This window comes from Populus euphratica, unplaced genomic scaffold, assembly GCF_000495115.2.
Source record: "Populus euphratica unplaced genomic scaffold, PopEup_1.0 scaffold41.1, whole genome shotgun sequence".
Lineage (NCBI taxonomy): Eukaryota > Viridiplantae > Streptophyta > Magnoliopsida > Malpighiales > Salicaceae > Populus > Populus euphratica.
In genome coordinates, this window is record NW_011499868.1 from 93123 (window position 1) to 115867 (window position 22745).

A 22745-nucleotide genomic window follows, 5' to 3' on the forward strand; every position below is an offset into this window, starting at 1 on the left:
TATTATTGTTATTTATAATTTGTACAATTAACCTTCCTGTGGTTCGACCCCAGTCTTGCCGGGTTATTTATTACTTCGACAATCCTGCACTTGAGAGAAGACATCAATCTTTTAGTCATATCATATATGATGATCCAATATGCTTTGATGAAGTAGTAAAATAGCAGAAATGGTGGAAAGTCATGGATTTGGAAATGAAAGTTATATACAACAATAAGATACGGGAACTTGTAATTCCACTAGAAGGGATAAAGAGAATTGGTATAAAATGGATTTTTCAAACAAAGCTGAATGAAAAGGGAGAGCTAGATAAATACAAAGCACGCCTAGTAGTAAAAAGTTATACTCAGAGATATGGGATGGACTACAGTGAAGTTTTTGCACCTGTGGCTCGTTAGGACACCATAAGACTGATCTTGGCTCTAGCAGCACATAAAAGATGGGTTGTTTTCTAGCCAGATGTCAAGAGTGCATTTCTTCATGTGAAATTAGAGAAAGCGGTCTACGTAGAGCAGCTAGAAGGATATGTTTGCAAAAGAAAAGTGCATAAAGTCTTGAGACTTAAAAAGGCTCTCTACGGCTTGAAACATGCTCCAAGAGCCTGGTATAGTAGAATTAAAGGATTCTTGAAGGAAGGCTTTAAAAAATACAGTCATGAACACACATTGTTTATTAAACATGCAGATAGAGGTAAATGCTTAATTATTAGCCTTTATGTGGATGATTTAATTCATACAGGAAATGATGTGGAGCTATGTGAGAAATTCAAGAAATCAATGAAGCTAGAATTCAACATGAGTGATTTGGGGAAAATAAAATATTTTTTAGGAGTAAAAGTTCAGCAGAGCTGTGAAAGAATATATTTATGTCAAATGAAGTATACATGGGAAATTTTAGAAAGATTTGCAATGAGAGGCTACAATCCAGTGAAAAATCCTATCGTGTCAGGCACGAAATTAATAAAAGATGGTGGAGAAGACAGTCAGAATTCAACCTTGCTCAAGCAAATAATTGACAGCTTAGTGTATCTATCAGTTACTAGACCTGACATTGCGTTTGTTGTCTGCTTGTTAAGCAAATTCATGACTGATCCAAAAACATCCCAGATGGCAGTAGCAAAAAGGATTCTCAGATATATGAAGGGAACTGCAAACTTAGGAGTGTTTTATAGAAGAAGTGCAAAGAATTCTAAAGATGATCTTAAAGTCTACATTGATAGTGACTATACTGGTAATATAAAGGATAGAAGAAGCATGTTTGGTTTTTTTTTTTTTTCTAAATGGAGTTGTAGTTGCATAGAGCTTAAGAAAGCAACCAGTGATAACTCTCTCCACCACCGAAATAGAGTATGTAGCTACTGCCGCATATGTTTGTCATAACATTTAGATGAAAAGAGTGTTTAATAGTCTTGGTTTGTTTTTCTGCAAGTGTATTAAGATTTTTTACAACAACAGTTCCATTATCAAGTTGTCAAAAAATCAAATTCTTCATGGAAAAACCAAACACGTAGTATGAAATTTTATTTTTTACGTGATCTTGTAAAAGAAGGTGTTGTGGAATTAATTCATTGTGAGACTAATAAGCAAGTGGCAAACACCATGACAAAGCCTTTGAAGTTGGAATCATTTCTTAAGCTACGTGATTTGCTAGGAATGCACGGCACAAAGAATATAAACTGACTTGTTAGCAAGTGCAATTTAAGGGAGGATATGTTGAAAACCAGTTATCTTTGTTTTAGAATTAATTCCTAAGCTAGCAAGTCAATTTGTTAATGCAAGTCAATATGTTAGTATAATTTGTTAGTGCTTATAATGACATAGTCATTAACTTATGATTTTTTCTATTTTTATGTTACCATAATCTTGAACTAAGAAGATATGATTTGTTTTTCCTCTATTTCAAGTTGTAATGGATATTTAAGCCAAATGCGCGTTACTAAATAAAGTATATTTTCACAATTAAATAATGCAAGATCTTTGGTATTATAATAAGTTTATATATTTTAAAAATAAAAAGTATAAAGAAATATGTCATCTCTATTTCTTTTATTTATATTTCTATTATCCTGAGATGGTAACTAAATACTATCATAGAGTCATATTCTTATATATTATTTTAATGAGCTTGTTTATTTTATCTCATTTAAGTAAAATTTAAAAATAATAAAATTACATTATATTTTCCTAAATATTAAATTGATTTTTATTTTTATCGGAAACCCTTGATAGTTTTCTTATATTATCTTTAACTACTTTAGAAGAAATGATTTATATATTTTGTCAAACTCTACTTACATTAAAAGGGATTTGTTGGTCAAAAAAATAAAAAACAAATTATATTTGTTTTTGTACTTTAAATATTTATCATATAAATTCAAAATAAATTCTTTAAAATAAAAGAATTGGTATAAACTACAATGCTAATCTAATCATATTAAAATTTAGCAGAGGCTTGAATGAAATTTTTATTTACATTTGCATATTATGTATTTGTGTTTTATACAAATAGTTTTACTCAAATTTTATTCATATATAGTATTCTTTGTTTTTTTTTTATTTTCTTAAAATTAATCTTAATACTTTTATATAAAAAGAAAACTATTTATAGCAAAAATAAATATAGAAAGCATGAAATCAACCAAACGTGCGTGCTTTGAATATTATTACCCTTATTGACATTTTTTTTTAAATCTTCTAAGAAAATTATTGTTCACCTATAACAATATTCATTAAAATAGTATAATTATAAAATTATCTTTGAAAAAAAAACTCTAAACTAGACATTAAAGACAAACACAAATGTTTTTTTTTTAATTTTAAGGGGTTAGATTAATTATTTTATTTTTTCTTGTATAATAAAATTACCAATTTAACCTTATAATAAAAAAATATATAATACATATCTCAAATATACTATAGTCCTTTTAACCTTTTCGCATTAGTGTAATTACTTTGATATTTTTAAAGATAAAATTAATGTAATTCTCTCACAAGAATTTTTTAATTATTTCACATTGTTTTTATTATTAACTTGAAAGTTACATAAGGGTCATTATTATAATTAATATCATCTTAAATATTATTAAAAAAATATGTTGGCGCTTGCAATGCATAAATTAGTGGGTAGACAACTCTTACACTTTTCAAGTAGCATATATAGAGTTGTTCAACCACCAAACACCATCTTCTAGAGTGGCATTTAGAAGGTAACCTCCAATTCGATGGAGAGGCGTGTATATAAAATATGTTAATAGTTTGGCATTAATAATTATTTATTTTTCTTTTTTATTCTTCTCTCTTTCTCTTTAAATTTTGCACACACCCTATAAAGATTTCGGGCCAAGCCCTTCAATTTCATTCTCTTTTACATTTAGTGTATATTTTTTTAATTATTATTATTTTTATTTTAAATAATCTATAAAATTAAAAATATTTTTCAATTGCATCCCTTTTTATTTTTTTTAATCTTTCAAATTTTGACTTCATTTTTTCTATTACTATTTGTTTTGTTTAGAATAATTTTTTAAATTATTTATTTATAATTTCATCCTCCATGAATTTTTTTATAATTAAATTTGATTCTTATTTTTTTTATTGCTATATTTTTTTGTGTTAACAAGTTTTTACATTAATATTTTTTTATAATTTTTCCTTCAAAATTTAATTGATCCAGGATTTTACAAGTTGAAAATTTTAGAGATTAAATCAAGTTTAAGTAGTTTGCTTTTATTTTTCATTTTTTAAGTTGGTGCTTTTTTACTCTTTTTTTTTATAGTTTTACATTGTCATTTTTTATAATTTTTTTTCCTTATAATTTATATATTGTTAAAATTATTAATTAAATTAATAACTCGAGTTTTATATTTTTTTCTAATTATATATATATATATATATATATATATATATAAAATCTTTGTCGGCTGGACACAATTCTAAGTCTAACCTAAGTACACACACAAACCGGGTTTATACACACACCCCCGCGCGCGCGCGCGCACAATTAACCGTGATATTAAGGTCAAACAAAATGAGAATTAGGGACGGTATTAGTCAACGAGTATAGCTGTATGAGTCTGTAATTATTAAATTATCCAAATGTCCTTAACGTCATTATCTTTTTCATACCATACATTACATTACAGGCCACTGCTTGAAAACGAAACTTCAAGCCGCCGTGCTTCCACGCTTACGGATAAGAAGATTTGGAGTCCAAACTTTACTCGATTGACAACTCTACCCTTGCATGTATAAAATCTAGGATTCCCTCAGTTCTTTAGGGTTCATGTTGATATATTTTTAATTTTTTAAATAAAAATATAAAATAATAGAAAAATATTTTTTAAATTATTTTGGTTTATTTTTCTTTTGTAAAAAATGTCCTTAATAAAAAAGATATAAATTTATATATGATATCATAAAATCCCTAACTTCTTAACCCAAAATATGTTTCTTGTTAACTCAATTAATCAAAATTTTTCCATTTCCACAAAAATTTAATGAATTATCTTGGGGCAACATGGTCTTTTCATAATATTTATTGATTATTATTAAATTGAATAGGAACAATTCTATCTTTTTACATTTCTAAAGGATGACATAATGACTAAATTACTCTTAAAGTAAAAATTTTAAAATTAACATCCAAGAGATTTTTTATAATTTCCTATTGGTTTTTTAAGTTATTATCAGGCTAAATGAAAGTTAATTTGATATTTTATTAAATATAAATATAATTAAAATAATAAAAATAACTGGCGCGTGCATGTAAAAGTCGCATACAATCTCTTTATATTGCGTTAAGCATTTACAATAACTAAAAATTCTCTTATGCTATGTTGATAGAATCTTCAAGGTATCATCTTCCTTTTAGAGTGATAAGCGGTGATGATAGCGATATGGTTTGTTAACAACAATAATTTCTTTCTTTTTGCTCTTATCTTCTCAAAATTTATTATGTTGATCATTTAAATTTCAGAGTTGTCCTCTAATTCATGCAGATTTCAACTATAGTTCTTATTCTTTTAATTTGTAAATTTTGATTTGTTTTTAATTTTATCTTTCAATCACAATTTGTGATATGTTATTTTTTCAATTTGATCCTTTTTTAGGTTATTTTATTAAATTGATTTTTCAATCTTCAATTAACAAAACATGTAATTCTCATCTAAGTTACTTTTTATTTTAATATCTATTTTTATTTTTTTAATTATTTTTTTTGTTTTGGACCCTCTTGTATAATAGATTTTTTTTTATTTTATCTTTCAATATTTAATTAGTTCAGAATTAAACTATGTGGTTTTGCTATATTTGGTGCTTCCAGTCTAATAAACCAGGTCACATGTTTGAAAAATTAACGTGGATTAACATTATTTTTTTACTTGTTTTCTCTCTGGCTTTCATTATTTTTTTTGGGATGTTCCAATATCATGACCTTGATTACGAGTTAATCTGGGTTGGCTTAACTCTTATTATCTGAGTTACATGTTTGTCATGCTAATTCGGGTTAACTTGTACCTTTTTTTCTTTTTAACTCAATTTTATCCTTTCATATTTAGTTGGTTATGAATTGAGATACATTATTTTTTATTTTTTAAAAATATTACATTATTATAGACACTTTTTATTTTGTCAATTTGTTGTCATTGTTTATTTTTTAATTATCTAATTAAAATAAAACTGATTTATTTAATTCAAGTCATGATTTTTTTTCTTATTTAAAATATTTTTTTTTCATTTGAACATATTTTTTATATAAAAAAATCGAACCCCAATATGTAGTGAGGGTTCACTTCTAGTCATAGAACTAAACACATAATACATTATAAAAGGCAGAATGTTTCAATTTGATTTCTTTAACATTTATAATCTCAATCATTTTTATTTTCTTTTATGAGATTATAGCTTGAATCAACTTTCAAGCACTAGATCCAATTCTTCCATTTGATAAAAATAAATTATTTATAATAATTTTAAAACAATTCATATAATTTTTATCTCTTAAGTTTATGTTTTAACAATTATACACGCACACACCACAATTGTAAGACAAATACTCTGACAAAATGACTTAACACTACCAAACTTATAGGCACTCAATAGCAACTCACTGAAGTCATGTCTTATTAGATGATAACAAAAGCTTCTGGTTTTTGAATGTAAGAAAAAAAAAGAGTTTAAAGAACAAAGAATTAAAGAAACAAGTTCTTTATTGAAAAGGCTTCACCTTAGAGGTCTACTTTCCTGAGGTTCTCCTTACAACATTACACACAACCTTCATTTATACTAATTTTTGAGACTTTTGCTTACATCACTCATTACATAAAAAAGTACTAGAGCATGCTTAATAATACACCCAAACGACACAATACAAACGACAAAATACAAATGACAAGCTAGTATAATACTAATATCAACTAACAATAGGTTCATAATCTGGAGAGAGATTCTGATATGATAAGTCATCCTGATCTCGAGTAGTTTGGACTTGTACGGCCAACACATAGTTATCATTTGCAACCATTTTTAGCTCATGTGGTTCTAAAAGCATTGGGATGCCTAAAATTATTTGCTTGAGTTTTTTATTTTTCTACTGCATTCGTAAGTCATGGAGATAAACAAAATATTCAGGGTCATAAAAATCATAGTCAAGTTCTTCATCAGGATTTGTTCCTTTAGGCCATATTTCATCAGGAATAATATTGTTCTTGAGGCATACTGTTTTTTGCATGGTCCTGAGTTCCGGGAGGTTTTCTAGAGGGTGTTTATATAGGGAGTATGGATGCATTTTGTAGAAGGTAGCTTGTGGAAAACTTATAACCAGATTGTTTGTTGAAGCTTTGAAAGGCCCGTGGAATATGAAAATAGAGAACAAATGAGCAAAAGCTTGCTTAACAAACTTATTTTGATATGCATTCCGATATACTTCAATCCAACAAGTTTATGGATGAGGCCATTGGGATTTTTCATATTGGAGAAAGGAGATCCATTGTGTAGGGCTGTGGAACCAAGCGAGAAATTTCAAAATATAATACCAAGAGTCCGCTGGCCAAGAAGTCCAAAGAAGGCTGGAAAGAAAGCAATCAGTAGAAAACTCAATAACAATATGGTATAGGTCACAGAGGTACCATAAGAAAAAGTAGAGTTCTTTGGGGAATAAGCTAGAAGGTTTGAAGGTGAAGAGGTGGATAAAAAGATATTTGGGATGGATGCTTAAGCTTTGAAAATAAAGGAAAGACATATCATAATTAAGAAGAAGGTAATCTTGGAGGCTAAATAGTTTGTCTTTGGCTTGTAGGTTAAGAGTGTGGTTAAGAATCATTTATAAAGCAAGAGGGGGTAAATCATCTGTGGGAAAGTCTTGCTTAGGTGGAGCTGGATTAGAAGAGGAGGCCATGAAAATCAAGGGAAGGAGGAGTGTTTGTGATTTAGGAGGTCTGGTGAATATGTATGGGATCAAGTTCTTGGTGCCTTTTATATGATCGACGGTGAAAATGTACTTGGAAAACCACTCTGCTAATCTCAGAAGCTATGGATGAAGAAGCATCTTGCCTTTGAACTATAGCATTTTTGGAAAAGAGAAACAATCCATGATTACTGTAAAGTGATAGGCTGCTAGGTGGAACTTGGATTTTTGGATGCCATACTTTACAGCTAAGATTTCTTTGAAAGTGGAGTGGTAGTGGGTTTATAATTCCTTGAAGGACCCACTTTTGTAGCCACATATATGTCGGTGGCCATGTTTATCTTCAAGGAGTACAACACTCCAATACTTGTCACTAGCATCAGTTTGGAGGATACGTTGTCCTGTGGATGGAATAACTAATTGTCTGATTGCTTGTGTCTACTTTTATGTCCAAGGGTCTGCATATTTTTTTAGCATGAGTTGAAGTGGCCTTGTCATCTGGGCAACTCGGGGGATAAAATTTTTGAGGTATTGGATAATGCCCAAAGATTGTTGGACTTGCTTTCTTGTGAGGGGGCCATCAGGAAATTTTTGGAGTTCTTCAGCTATATGGGTGTCAGGTGTATAAGCACCATCTACAAAGATCATGCCAAGAAATTTAATTTTTTTTTTACAGATGAGCATCTTGGTTTCAGAAAGCATGATACCATGATGGTGAACGAGCTCTGCAAATTGCTTTAATAACGCAGCATGTGACTCCTCATCTTTTGAGAAAAGTAACACATCATTGATGTAGATTAAAAAAGTAACACATCATCGATGTAGATTAAAATTAATTGAAACATGGGTTCAAATACTTTAATCATGGCCTTTTGAAATAACGACGGTGCCACTTTGAGACCAAAAGGCATGACTCACCATTGATAATGATGGTCTGGTATGCAGAAACCTGTTTTGTATCTATCTTCAAGATGAATGCCAAGTTGTCAAAAACCAGCTTTAAGATTAAACTTGAAGAACACTTTGGGATTGTGAAGGCATGGAAATAATGTCATGGTATTTGGCAAGGGGAACTTATCATCTTGTAAAAAATGATTCAAGGGCTGATAATTAATTAATAATCTAAGCTTGCTTTGTCTTCATTAAGCTTGAAAGGAAGCCTAATAAAAAACTATGGATTTTTCTATAAGGGATGAGAACATTTAGCAAGAAATTCCTGATAAGAGTTTGAACATGAGTGTTGGATTATTTGGGATTTAATAAGAGCAATATGGTTTATGAGGGAAGGTTGGAGTTCATAGAGTGAAGGGGTAATTGTATATGGAAGAAAATGGGCTTCATACTGAATACCACAAGAAAGGATTCTGAATTTAGATTTGAAATAAACATCAAACCCAATAACTAAATCCTTTATAGGTAAAGAAGAACTAAGAATATCGGTTTTGACAAAACATTATAGTAGGATTTATATGGTAATGGGTCTTTTAGTTTTGAATTGGGTGCAGAAAACTTGATTGTCGGCGGGCCGGAAGTATGCTTTATGGGTGACCCAACAATGAGGGGGAAGAACATTAGGGTTAAGAATGGTTATGTGGGCTCCTATATCAAATAAAGTTATGGCTTTGATGGGCTTAGCATATATGGATGTAAGAATAGTAACAGGGACTAAAGGTATTGGGTGTGAAGGGAACTGGTAGGTTGGGCTTGGTAAGATTCATAGATCTCATCATCAGAACTTTCATCTGCAATAGTAGTTATGGTATCATGAATGAGCTCATCCGTGAGGGACGATAGGGATTCAACTTCATCAGTATCAGTGTTGAACTTCAGTGACTAGACCTTTTTTTGTGGACAGGTTTTTGCAAAGTGACCCTTACACTTACAGAAGCTAGCATCTTGTGCTTAGGATTCATTCCGGGGTGACTGGCTTTTTTGGGATTGATGTTTTTAAATGCTTAGGGTGTCTAGTGTGGCGTCGTCTGAGGAACTTCCATTTGTTCTGGCGACCATTAAAAGAAGATACGTGGATTTTCTTGAAATGCTTTTTTTTTTCAAGGAACAATTACAATCAGCATTATCTAAGCATTTAATCAGCAAATCTGGTCATTTGCAAGTAGAGAGCATAGTTTTATCAGGCTGTAATAACTTAGTAAAATATTTATGTTGATCACATATTTTGTTGAGGGCTTCCAACACCTGGTGAAAGATAGTGCCAAGAGATTAGTTATCAATAATTTATTTTCTGATTTTGAATAATCTGAACATTTCATCAGCCAGATCCCTAGGTATGGATGCCAAAAAGGCATGCTTAAGGCTTGGATCATCAGGACCAGAGAGAATATGGTATCGTCGGCACATTTCTTTAAAATGTCTTCCAAGATCAGATCTTAAATAAAAACAATACTTCATCTTGAAGTACTCGTACTGTGCTATTTCTTTATCATTTAGAGTTTCTCCAAGGAATTCATAATGGAGCCAGCCCAAAGCTTCAAAAAAAGATGTACTGTTCATAAATTATATTTGTCGATCATTCATAGATCTCATCATCAGAACTTTCATTTGCAATAGCAGCTATGGTATCATGAATGAGCTCATCCATGAGGGAGGATAGGGATTCAACTTCATCAGCATCAGGGTTGAACTTCAGTGACTAGGCCTTTTTTTGTGGACAAGTTTTTGCAAAGTGACCCTTGCACTTACAAATGAAGCATCAATTAGAGCTGGGAGTGAAATGCTTGGGGCGTCAAGTGCGGCGTTGTCTGAGGAACTTCTATTTCTTCTAGCGACTAGTAAAAGAAGATCTGTGGAGTTTCTTGAAATGCTTCTTCTTTTTTAGGGAACAATTGCAATCAACATTGTCGGAGCATTTAATCAGCAGATCTGGTCGTTTGCAAGCATGAAGCATAATTCATGGAACAAGTGTCAGAAGAATCATCTTTAGTAAAATATACTTCAGAAGTTACAAGAGTGACATCATCAGGAGTCTCTTCTTTAGATGAATGAACAAGGGTTCATGAGTTAGGATTTTAGAAATAGTCTGGTGGGAACAAGTAGCAAGTAAAGACTAGATAGGGTTGGAAGGTTGAGTGTAAAAGAACCATGCATGTATACAAACTAAAAAAAGAAAAAAAGCTACACTTAAACTGAATCATCTATAAAACAACTAAAAAAATTCAATATTAATGTCATCTTTATCTGAGTTAGGCATTATTCGTGAATACATGTAGGATTTAAAATTATAATTGTGTCACTTGAAGAGTTTCTCCAAGGAATTCATAATGGAGTCAGCCCAAAGCTTCAAAAAAAGATGTATTGTTCACAAATTGTATTTGTCGATAATCACCTAAGGCACGGAACCAATCTTATAAGGTGCCAGAAAACTTTGCAGAGAATTGTTGTAATGCATCCCTAAGGGTTGCGTCGTCCTTAAGCATATAAGCAGTTAGCCATGAATGAAATTCAAGGATTTTGTCTCACCATTTTACTCGTGGAATATCATCTGGAGTAAAATATCCACCGGTATTTAGAGAATGAAAATGAGGTTGATAATGGCGAGGATTAAGATTTACTTCATCATCACTGCTAACTGGTTCATCTACACTAACTCTTGTGGTAGAAGTTGGAGGAGGCTCTTACTGAGTCCGGGAAGATTGAGGATCTAATGAATGTACTAGAAGAGGATCAGTCATTAATAATGGTAGCATGGAACAAGTGTCAGAACAATCATCTTTAGTAAAATATGCTTCAGAAGTTACAAGAGTATCATCATCAGGAGTCTCTTTTCCAGATGTATTAACAATGGGTTCATGAGTTAGGATTTTAGGAATAGTCTGGTGGGAATAAGTAGTAAAAAAGGACTGGATAGGGTTAGAAGGTTGGTTTGACTGAATCATAAGTTGATAAGGGCCCTGAGAGTTTTGGAAAGGGTCATTTGGTTCATACTTTTTAGATTCAAAAGAATCAAAGGATGAGGAGATGATAAGGGCTGGTGATCTAGGTTTTTTGGAAAAAGTTGGTCTTTGGGTTTTCCCTTTATCATGTTTAGAGAGAGGTTTGAAAATTTTTTCGGTATCTGGATTTTCAAATAATTGAGGTTTGGGAGGTGGAGGTTGGGGGTTGTAAGAAGGAGAATGTTTAGCCTAATAAGGGTCTAGGTAATAGGAGGTCATCCTAGTCTATGAAGGTTCAGGAAATGGTAAAGGCTTGGATTTGGATTTGGCTAATTCGGTCTAAAAAGACTTTAGTTGTATTTTGAGAGACTGAATTTCTTATTCTTTCTGAGGGTCTACATATCTGCCAGTAAAAGCTTGAATGAGTAGACACTCATGAATGGTGGAGATCCTTTGTTGAATTTCAGCACACAATTGGTCAGGATGTAAAATCCGAGAATCAACAGAAACTGTCATCCTTTTTAGATTAGTTTGCACCATGTCAACCTTAGATTTATTGCGATGAAGAACAGAATTTTAAGCAATGACATTTTGACTTTGCCAATTGAGAACAGCTTCAACTTGGGTAACTTGTTTAGGGCAATCATCAGCATTAACGGCTTGAGGATTGTGAACTTGGGGAAGAGTACGAACTCTATCTTTGACTTATTCTTGTAAAGCAGGAAAATCATCATCATAAGGTCTGGTAGATTGATACATGATAATTATGGGGACTTGGTCTGGAGATGACCAAAAAGGAGGAGTATATTTGACAAGATAGTCAAATTTTCCAGAGGGTTGTCCCAAGGTGTCAATTATTCTATCTCATTGATTGTATTTGGCTTTCAGCTTTTTACTAGAAGATTTCATTTTATGCTTGGGGGAGTCATCTTCCATGGCTTTATTACAACAATTGTCACAATGACAAGTGTCCCAAAAAAATGGTTGTCCTAAGTAAAAAAATAAATGGGGAGGCCATCTTTAGAGAAGGACTCGATAGGTACTGAAAGAGAATCTGGAACTGGTTGCACCATCGAGATGGAGAAAAAAAAATTCTTGGGGGAGAAGTGGAAGATTCTCCCTTCTAGAAGATGATTTCTACAGTGCCATCAACTTTTTTGGTAAACTCAGGTTCTGTGGATTGTATAGGGATAGAGCTTTGATGCAGTTTTTCATAATTGGTAATTCAAGAAGAGGGAAATAACTTTTGTAAGTTCTTTTTTGGGATTTATCGTGAAATATGGGTACAAATGGCTCTTTGATTAGTATCAACAGTGATGAGCAAAGCGTTATTGGTAACAGGGAGTACTAAATCAAAGGCATGATTTTGGACCTGATAAGCCATTTGATAATGAAGAGTAGCTTGGTAGGTGTCTAAAACTTGATTAGCACCAGTGATATGTAGTTGAACTTTTAAAAAGTGATAGAGTTTGAGGATCATCCAAAGCCATATTGAAGTTGGGATAGAAAGTAACAATTACTGTGACACAATTAAACATGGTTTCAAGAGATCCAATGCATGCATGTTGATACTCTAGATATCGGGTATTTAGAAAAGCTAATCTTGCTGCAACAAGTGTCATCCTTTTTAGATTAGTTTGCACCATCAACTTTTTTAGGGGAGAAGTGGAAGATTCTCCCTTATAGAAGATGATTTCTACAGTACCATCAACTTTTTTGGTAAACTCAGGTTTCATGGATTGTATAGGGATAGAGCTTTGATGCAGTTTTTCATAATTGGTAATTCAAGAAGAGGGAAATAACTTTTGTAAGTTCTTTTTTGGGATTTATTGTGAAACATGGGTACAAATGGCTCTTTGATTAGTATCAACAGTGATGAGCAAAGCGTTATTGGTAACAGGGAGTACTAAATCAAAGGCATGATTTTAGACCTGATAAGCCATTTGATAATGAAGAGTAGCTTGGTAGGTGTCTAAAACTTGATTAGCACCAGTGATATGTAGTTGAACTTTTAAAAAGTGATAGAGTTTGAGGATCATCCAAAGCCATATTGAAGTTGGGATAGAAAGTAACAATTATTGTGACACAATTAAACATGGTTTCAAGAGATCCAATGCATGCATGTTGATACTTTAGATATCGGGTATTTAGAAGAGCTAATCTTACTGCGACAAGTAAGCCCTTACGGCCATGATAAGACAAGGCTAGGCGAATAGCACCAAAATGAATATGTGTATATCCTTGAGAAATCCACTAGCCTGGAAATTCAAATGGAATTTTAAGAGTAACAAATTATTCTCAAGAAGTAGCAGGAATCTTATGTTGATCAAAAAAGGAAGCTTGAACTTATTCCTTTGCCATACGAGAAGGTTGTTTGATGAGAATTTTAATACTACGGATAATAGAAGGTGACTTTTTGACAAAAACATGATAAGAATTTACTAGAGGAAGGTTTGTTTCAATAATTTTTTTGTGTATCATCTAAAAGATTAACCTCATAGAGATAGGCAAGCTTATTAGATGTAGATTGGCAAATAAAAGGGGAAGGGGGAATATAGAAGGAGGAAGAAGCAAGAAAAGAAGAGTGAGGAGGTAAAGATAGAGAAGAAGAGGTCATAGTCACTCCGAAATGAATTATGAGCACAAAATGCTAGCTCAAGAGGAATGTGCTCAATTATAGCCCTAAGGATTAATTGAACCTACAGACTCACCATGGTCCTGTGAAGCCTTTTATGTTAATAAAATGTCTGAACAAAAACAAGGCAAGCTTCCTGTGAAGCCTTTTATGTTAATAAAATATCTGAACAAAAACAAGGCAAACTCAAATTAGTAATTAATTATCAACCCTTGAATTATTTTTTACAAGATGATAAGTTTCCTTTGCCAAATACAATGACATTATTTTCATGCCTTCACAATGCCAAAGTGTTCTTCAAGTTTAATCTTAAAGCTGGTTTTTGACAACTTGGCATTCATCCTGAAGATAGATACAAAACAGGTTTCTGAATACCAGACCATCATTATCAATGGCAAGTCATGCCTTTTGGTCTCAAAGTGACACCCTCATTATTTCAAAAGGCCATGATTAAAGTATTTGAACCCTTGCTTCAATCAGCTTTAATCTATATCAATGATGTATTACTTTTCTCAAAAGACAAGGAGTCACATGCTGCATTGTTAAAGCAATTTGTAGAGCTCGTTCATCATCATGGTATCATGCTTTCTGAAACCAAGATGCTCATCTACCAAAAAAAATTGAATTTCTTGGCATGATCTTTGCAGATGGTGCTTATACACCTGGCACCCATGTAGCTGAAGAACTCCAAAAATTTCTTGACTTCTAGCCTTCCTTTCCTTTCCTTTTTCTTTTCTTTTTAATTGTTTTTAAGCTTTGATTTTTTTTCCCTTGATCTTTTATATACTCCAACGGTCAAGTTTGTTCCTCCATCCAAGTTTCGAAATCACATATAAATAAGAATTTTTTTCGTACAAAATATAATCAAACCTTTAATTTATTTTAGTTTGATGGGATATAAATATTAATTTATTGATTAAAAACTCAAAATTAAAGTTTAAGTTTAGTATAATCAAAATTTTAAATGAAATTAATTGAGATATGCACAAGTTGCACAGACACCTACACTAATAAAAGAAAATTTAAAAGATTTTTTTTTACAAAACTTATATAAAATTATAATATATATTGATCAATTAAATATTTTTAAATTTATTATTGAAGAAATGTTTGGAAACACGATTAGCCACACATGTTAAAGATCTTGAATTTTTTTATTTAATTTTTTTTTATTTATAAATTATTTTAACATATTAATGTCAAAAATAATTTTAAAAAATAAAAAATATTTAAATATATTTACAAGTAAAAAATATTTCAAAAAACAATCATTGTCACGATATCATACAAACACTAAAACAAAATATATATCACATCATATTTTTATTTGATATTGTAGTGATAATTATTTTTTAAAGTATTATTTATTTAAAAATATATTAAAATAATATATTTTTAAAATTTATTTTTAATATATGTATATTAAAAAAAAATTAGACACTTTTTTTTTAACTAAAAAACAAGCAAAGGTACCCTCCTTTCCCCACCTGCATCGAATCATATTATCAAACAAGGGAGGTTTAGATGCTGTCTACACACAAACTTTTCCCTAGTCAGAAATCCTTTTATACTTGCTTGCTGACCGGTACCATTCCCAATTTCTCATCCTTCCCTGTGTAAATTAGTGCCCTATTCAATGGTATTTTGGTACATGCAAGTTTCAAACATGATGGCCTGCTAGTCAACACGTAAAGACTTGTCATTTTTGTTTTTATATTGGGTTGTTGTCTTAAATCCCAAAAGAAATATGAGAAATCCCAGAAAAATAGTTTTTGTTTCAGTCCATGAAAAACAGCAAGAAGCAGTTTAAAGACAGCTTGAATTGGAAATATTAAGGAAATTGCCGTTGCTGCTGCAGCCTGCAGCCAGGCATTGAAGAAGAAGTTGAGAGGAAAACAAGGCTAAGGTAAGCTCATTCATTGATTATTCATTGACCAGCCCACGAAACCAAAATTTTAAAAAGAAAACAAATAAAACCATAAACGAACCTCTTGCTTTTGATCAAAACTTTATTGATCTTTCACAAGTTTCTGTCCCTGTTGCAAGTGAGGAGCCAGCAACTGAAAAGATTGGATCTTTGAGGATGTCTTTGTGTCTTTGACTTTCTTCATGATCAAGCTCGATCTTTGTAGTTTAATTGGTGATCTTTTGTGGGTTTTGCAGCAAGTAATGATTCAATTCCCTTCGAGGACTAACAAAAATGAGTCTTCAACAAGAAAGTTTAGTTCTTCTCATCACCATCATCACAATTTTTATTGCCGCTACAAGTACACCAACTAGAGCTCAGAAGTCCAACAGCAGCGATTGTGAATCTTCTTGTGGAACTGGGAAATCAGCTAAAGTGGTCCCATACCCTTTTGGTTTCTCAAGAGGATGTCCCATCTTTTTACAGTGCAACCACACAGTTGGTGACGTCAAAATTGGTGAATTTCAAGTCCAGAACATAACCCCAAATGTCATCGTGATCAATTTTCTAGCAGACTGTGATCGTTCTATTGAAAGAATCAAGCCTCTTTTTGGCAAGAACTTTGGTCCTTCTTCGAATAACAGTTTGTTACTTCAAAACTGTGACAAGCCTTTAAATAGTTGTGTTATTACAACAAGTTCATTACAAAGAGACTTGAAGTTAACAAATTGTGATGATAAAAATTACGACTTGAATTGTTACTCTCAAGTGCCCAGAGAGTTTGATACTCTTGGTTATGATAATATGACTTCAACTCGCTGCAAGTCTGTTTTCTCTTCGCTTTTTCTTGGGTGGGAGGGTTCGGCTGTTTCTTTCCAGTTTGAAAGAGTTGAATTGGAATGGTGGCTTGAAGGTGATTCCAATCATCTCTGCTCAAATAATGCGAATAGTACTAAAGTTAAGCTTTGGCATGGGGGAGTTGGATTCAGGTGTCATTGCGCTGATGGGTTCGCCGGAGATGGGTTTGCAAATGGGAATGGTTGCCGGAAAGGTAAGTCTACCTGGCGTTATATTTGCTATTTATTTCTTTCTGTTTACAAGTAGTGTACAATTTGGTTTGGTTTGATTTGAATTTTCTTCTTTGTTGGCTTTTGGCTGGTGACCAAGGGGGTTTGTAAGATGGTCGGGTCTTGCAAGAAGTGGTTTAAAATTCATTCTAACGGTGTTTTTAAAAATATTATTTTTTTTAATGTTTTTGAATTTTCAGGATATATTAATGTTAAAAATAATTTAAAAAATAAAAAAATTATTTTAATATATATTTTTAAATAAAAATCTTTTTAAAAAACTATAAGCTATACGTAAAAAAAAAAAAGTTAGTACCATGTCATTGAGGGGTTTAAAGTTTATTTGAGAGATTGTGGTTATTTTTTAAATTATTTTTTATTTTAAAATATATTAAAATACTTTTTTTATTTTTTAAAATTAGTACAGTAATTCAAAATATAAAAAAATAATTAATTTTTAACCCAAAAAATTTTTAAATGTTTTTAATAAAAAACATTCCAAATGCAAAATGCTCTCTTAATTGTGAAAGAATTGGTTTTTCAGGGGCCTAAAAAACCTTTTACATTTGTGTGTTCAAGGCTGTTGATAATGATTGGCTCGTAATAAGGAATAAGGATCATGAAATTGTTATTCTCCTTTGGTCCTTTTAAACGGCTTGGCATCTACTAGATTGTTTAGAATTATGCTCAATTTGTGTGCTTTTTTCCTTTTATTTCTTGTATTAAATTAGCTAGCAAATTTACACCAAAAAAGTGGAATGCAAATTACCTTCAAATAATAATTCATGGTAGTAATTAGTTAAATGCTATAGTTTTAGGTGCTTTGCAGGATAGAAAGTACCAAGTCTCCCTTGTCCCAACTCCCAAATTTGAGCTCAAGAACTTCAAATTCAACCTAAAAATAGAGTGAAATAGATTGCTGTAGTTCGGTTTTGATTTCCAAGGGAAAGAGTACTGTAGTTGGGTTGGACCTATGAATCTGCCTTGCATCAAAAGAAATGCTACCAAAATATGCCCACTTCAATTATGAGGATAGCTTGATTAGTTAATTTTTGGGTTTGTTTTTTAATAATTATAAGTTTAAGTTTTTCTGAAATTTTCATTTTAGAATTTATAAAATTAATTATATATAAACTGGTCTGAATATTGATGCTAATAAAACAAATAAAAAAAATAAAAATATGCCCCCTTCAACCAGTTCTGGCTGACAAGAGGGGTAAGAATTTGGACACATATCCCTCATTTCAGGCTATTATGTCCTCAGTTGTAAGAAAAACCCAGTATCTTCTACCAACTCATTAGACTGTTCGGTGCATTTTCATCGTCCTTTCACATCCTTATCCAAACTTGGTCGGCCACAATCATAGCCCTGTATCTTCCGTGATTATTGCCCTAGCATTAGCTGTGTTGAAAGTTCACCTTGTTATTTTGACTTTAAACCTTACCAACCATGGAAGTCGAAGCATTCCACGGCTAGCAAAACTGATTGTCAGAAATCACATCGGTTTTGAACATGAAGAGGAAGAAAATTGTTTGATCTGATCTGTAGTGACACTATAGGGGCTGCTGTTTTGACTTGGTGAAACATAGGGGCTTGTTCTTACTTTTCCCAATGATGGTGTTTTTCTGTCCATTTCACATGTACAAGAACGTCAAAGTTGCAGACAAGCTTTAGTTGTTTCTTGATGTCTGTTTCCATGAAATTTTCTTAACACAGAAGTTTTTATGCTATCATCTAATTGCGCTTTCTGTTACTCCATGAACCTAGCACCACTATGCAGTGTATCCATTTTGCCTATTCTTAGTTTGGCATTTAGGTAGTTTGGATTTTCACTTTGTGAATGGCTAAAGAATTTGTTTAGTTATTAGGGTAAGGAAGAATGGGATTAGTGTCCGTTAGATTTTAAAAATTTGGACTATTATTAAAGATATAATTTATATTATTTTTTGAGTCATCCAATTTAAATCATGATATTATATTAAAGATTCATCTTAACCTAAAAGCTTTTGATGTTGAGGCTCCGAGAAAGGTTTTATATCTATTTCTAACAGTTTAATAACTCTAATACAACACGCACAAAGTAATTATGAAATGAAAGTTTGGTAAATTGAGAAACAGCTTGCTTCTTGATATTCACAATGGAACTTAAAGGCTTGCATTTTATTTAATTTTTTGATTTGTAGCCTTGTATTGTTAGAACTTGCATTTTAATTTCCTGACCCTTCTTTCATATGCTTTCCAGTTTCTAAGTGCAGTGCTTCAAAGTACATGTCTGGCGAATGTGGAGGAACTACTAGAGTAGGTGTTCTTGTTGGAGGTAAAGTTTATATACTGTAATGGTAACAGCCACAGATTTCCCTTTTTTCGTTTATCTGCTCTTGAAATTCATAAAACGCAATAGTATTTCTGCATTATTGTATGGAGCGGAAGAAACTGTTGAGTCTCTAAAGCCTTAAGAACATTTCGTTTTCTTATGTATCTGCTAGTTGAAGGTATTTTGATGTATAACTTCTGCTTCAAGGTATGCTTCTCATCAATTTATGTATTTGATGGTTATTCAAAATGCTATTTGATCTTATGTGTCTTCTGTTGTAGTATTTGCAGTAACAACTCCAGCTTTCCTCAATGTTCATTTTTCAGGGCTTATTGCTGGAGCTTTGTTAATGGCTGGTTTGGCTTTTCTCTGTTACTATGTCCGGCGTAAGTCCACTTCTTTGCGAAATCGGTTAAGTGCAAAGCGCCTTCTATGTGAAGCTGCAGGCAACTCTAGTGTCCCGTTTTTTCAATACAAAGAAATTGAAAAGGCCACTAATGGCTTCTCTGAGAAACACAGGCTAGGAATTGGAGCCTATGGTACAGTTTATGCTGGAAAACTCAACAGTGATGATTTGGTTGCCATAAAAAAGCTGAGACATAGAGATACGGACAGCATTGATCAAGTTATGAATGAAATAAAGCTCCTTTCATCAGTGAGCCATCCGAATCTGGTTCGTCTTTTGGGTTGTTGCATAGAGGAGGGTGAACCAATCCTAGTCTATGAATTTATGCCTAATGGGACTTTGTGTCAGCACCTACAACAAGAGAGGGGCACCGGGCTCCCATGGACAGTTAGACTCACCGTTGCTACTGAAACTGCTAAGGCCATTGCCTATCTCCATTCAGTCATGAATCCACCAATTTACCACCGAGACATAAAATCTAGCAACATACTCTTGGATTACAGCTATAGATCAAAGGTAGCTGATTTCGGTCTTTCCAGACTTGGCATGGTCGAATCATCTCACATATCAACAGCCCCGCAAGGAACTCCAGGCTATCTTGATCCTCAATACCATCAATATTTTCATCTTTCTGATAAAAGTGATGTCTACAGTTTCGGAGTAGTTCTTGTAGAGATCATAACTGCACTGAAAGCAGTTGATTTTTCTCGCCCCCACAGTGAGGTTAATTTGGCTGCACTTGCCATTGATAGGATTGGAAGAGGTTGTGTAGACGAGATAATAGATCCATATCTTGACCCATGTAGAGATGCCTGGACCTTAACATCCATTCTTAGCGTGGCTGAGCTTGCATTTAGATGCCTTGCTTTTCATAGGGATATGAGGCCTACCATGTTGGAAGTGGCAGAAGAGCTAGAACAGATCATGCTCAGTGCATGGATTCCAACCATGTACATGGCGTCGCCGTCAGTTTCGTCTTGCTCCTCGCAAAATGGAAGTCAGAAATCACTGAGCGTCTCTATTGGTAGAAAGTCAGGGTTAGCTAGAGGGAAATTACTTCTTCCGCAGAGAACAGATAGCTTGACTTCATTGGAAGAGACAAAGGATAGCTCCCCCGTTTCTGAGCAGGATACTTGGTTGAGTGAACAGAGCTCACCTTCAACAAACAGCTTGTTGGGTAATGTTGTTCGTTGACAAAACTGTTTCTTTTGGGTGCTTAGCTTCGAATCCTTTTTGCGAAAAAAATTTACAGCTCTCTAATCACTCTCTGACTACATTTATATATATCGCTTGCAGAAATTATATCTTGTATGCTTTACCTGCTTATTGGTGTCTTCAAAATATTTTTAATATTTTTAGCAACATATTGGCATTGTTGCAACAGAACATATAAAAGTCAATATTAAATTGCCTCCTCATATGTTCAGTATCAACATGAACCGGATATTTTTCACCTTGATATCATAGCTAATAGCTTATTGCTAGTTAGGTGATTCGTGTCCTGTTATGGATGAATCTTTATTTTGATATAAAAAATATAAAAATTAAATATTTATTTTAAAAAATATAATATTAAAATAATTAATTCAGGTGAGTTTAATAGACTGTTAATTTAATAATATTATTAAAAAATAAGATAATGACAATAAACAAAGCATAAAAAAAACAATGATTTTATATTCTATATAAAAGATGAATGCTTGTCAATATTATAAAAATATATTTTCATAGTATTTTAAAAATATATCAATAATTTATTTGTTAATAAAATAAAAATAAAATAATCTAATAAAAAAACATCAAAAAAATCAATTATTGATATTTTTTTAAACTATGACACAGAGTTATAAATTACAAGCACTATAAATTACAAGCACTGTGAGGGTTAAAATTACAAAAAAAAAAAACAACACAAAAAAATTTAAAAAAAAAAACAACACAAAAAAATTTAAAATAAAAATAATGAATGTTAAAATTGCAATAAAAAATAATTCAGAAGGCAATAAAAAATTTTAAATTTGAGAGTTAAATTAAAAAATAAAAACATTAATAAAAGGATAAAAATCAAAAGAATAAAGATAAAAAAACAATTTATTATAAACTTGGATTAAAAGGTGAAACAAAAAACAATGAAACTTTAATAAAATATTCAAGGAAAAAAATAAAAAATTATAAGAATAAGAATCAAATCTTAAATATCAAAACATAATAAAAAATAAATAAATATACAGAATTCCTCAATATACTTTTTTGTACTAAAAAAATTCCCAAATGTAAATAAAAAATTTTATACACGCATCTAATTAAACAATCCAATAACCATTATGTAAAGCAATGAAAAAAAATTTATCAACAATAAAAAAAATTGAGAAAACCAATCTCAAAATAAAAGATCAATATATCTACCATCGTAATATAAGTAATTTACCTTGTTATATTTAATGAATTTCTCTATCAAAATAAATTTTGAATAGAAAAACATATAAAATTTGTAATAGAAACCAACATATACATAAAATTTATTGAACAATAATTAAAAAAACAATGTGATTTATTGAATAATAATTAAAAAAAACAATGCGTGGTTGTACATATAAAAATCTTATAAAAATATCAATATAAAAAAAACCAAATTTAATATATACAAAATTTAAAAAAAAATCACAAATGAATCATACCTATCTTTCTAAAAATTAAACACATCCAATATTATTTAAAAATAATTATAATCCAATTAAAACATAAACTAAATTTTTTTGAGAAATATTCAAAAATAACATATTATTTTTAAAAAAACTAAAAAAGAAAAAAAGAAACAATACCTAACCTAATAAAGCAATGACCCGCACGTGGGCCTGTAAGGCTAGGCCTAAGTGTATGTCTTTATTTTTAAAGAAAGTTTATCATCCACCCCAAGTATATCCACAATAAAATGACACATCACTCGCGTTAGCAGACGACGTGTTGTATTCTTAACCAAGAATCCGACCACCATAGTAGTCGGAAAATTAGGATTCTTTGTTTTTTAAACTAAAATTTCATCTTCAACCCATTTTGTCATCTAAAACATTTAGAAAATACCTTAAAGACCTTATTAAACCAATTCATGACTACCAAAAGGTCAA

The 22745-nt window shown here is 31.6% G+C and overlaps 1 protein-coding gene and 1 long non-coding RNA gene across 2 annotated transcripts in view; one reads left to right on the forward strand and one right to left on the reverse strand.

Moving 5' to 3' along the window:
* LOC105126493 (uncharacterized) overlaps positions 1–9743 on the reverse strand; it is a 13401-nt gene extending 3658 nt beyond the window's left edge. Inside the window, exons 1-2 of the long non-coding RNA XR_842441.1 lie at positions 9732–9743; positions 995–998 (exon numbers count right to left, since the gene is read on the reverse strand). This is a non-coding gene — a long non-coding RNA (uncharacterized LOC105126493). The remainder of the gene's footprint in view (positions 1–994; positions 999–9731) is intronic.
* A 5751-nt stretch (positions 9744–15494) lies between these two features.
* LOC105126494 (wall-associated receptor kinase-like 14) lies at positions 15495–21050 on the forward strand. The gene is made up of 4 exons (XM_011027365.1): positions 15495–15832; positions 16090–16883; positions 19143–19217; positions 19541–21050. Exons 2-4 carry the CDS (start codon positions 16127–16129, stop codon positions 20812–20814), a joined length of 2106 nt encoding a protein of 701 aa, XP_011025667.1. The 5' UTR covers positions 15495–15832; positions 16090–16126; the 3' UTR covers positions 20815–21050.
* Positions 21051–22745: the final 1695 nt, after the last annotated feature.

What these genes read in the sequence shown, in the direction of transcription:
- LOC105126494 (XM_011027365.1), top strand. Translation starts at nt 16,127, where the DNA reads ATGAGTCTTCAACAAGAAAGTTTAGTTCTTCTCATCACCATCATCACA. An exon ending in TGGGAATGGTTGCCGGAAAG is followed by an intron (nt 16,884 to 19,142) that starts GTAAGTCTACCT and finishes TATGCTTTCCAG; the next exon opens with TTTCTAAGTGCAGTGCTTCA. An exon ending in AGTAGGTGTTCTTGTTGGAG is followed by an intron (nt 19,218 to 19,540) that starts GTAAAGTTTATA and finishes TTCATTTTTCAG; the next exon opens with GGCTTATTGCTGGAGCTTTG.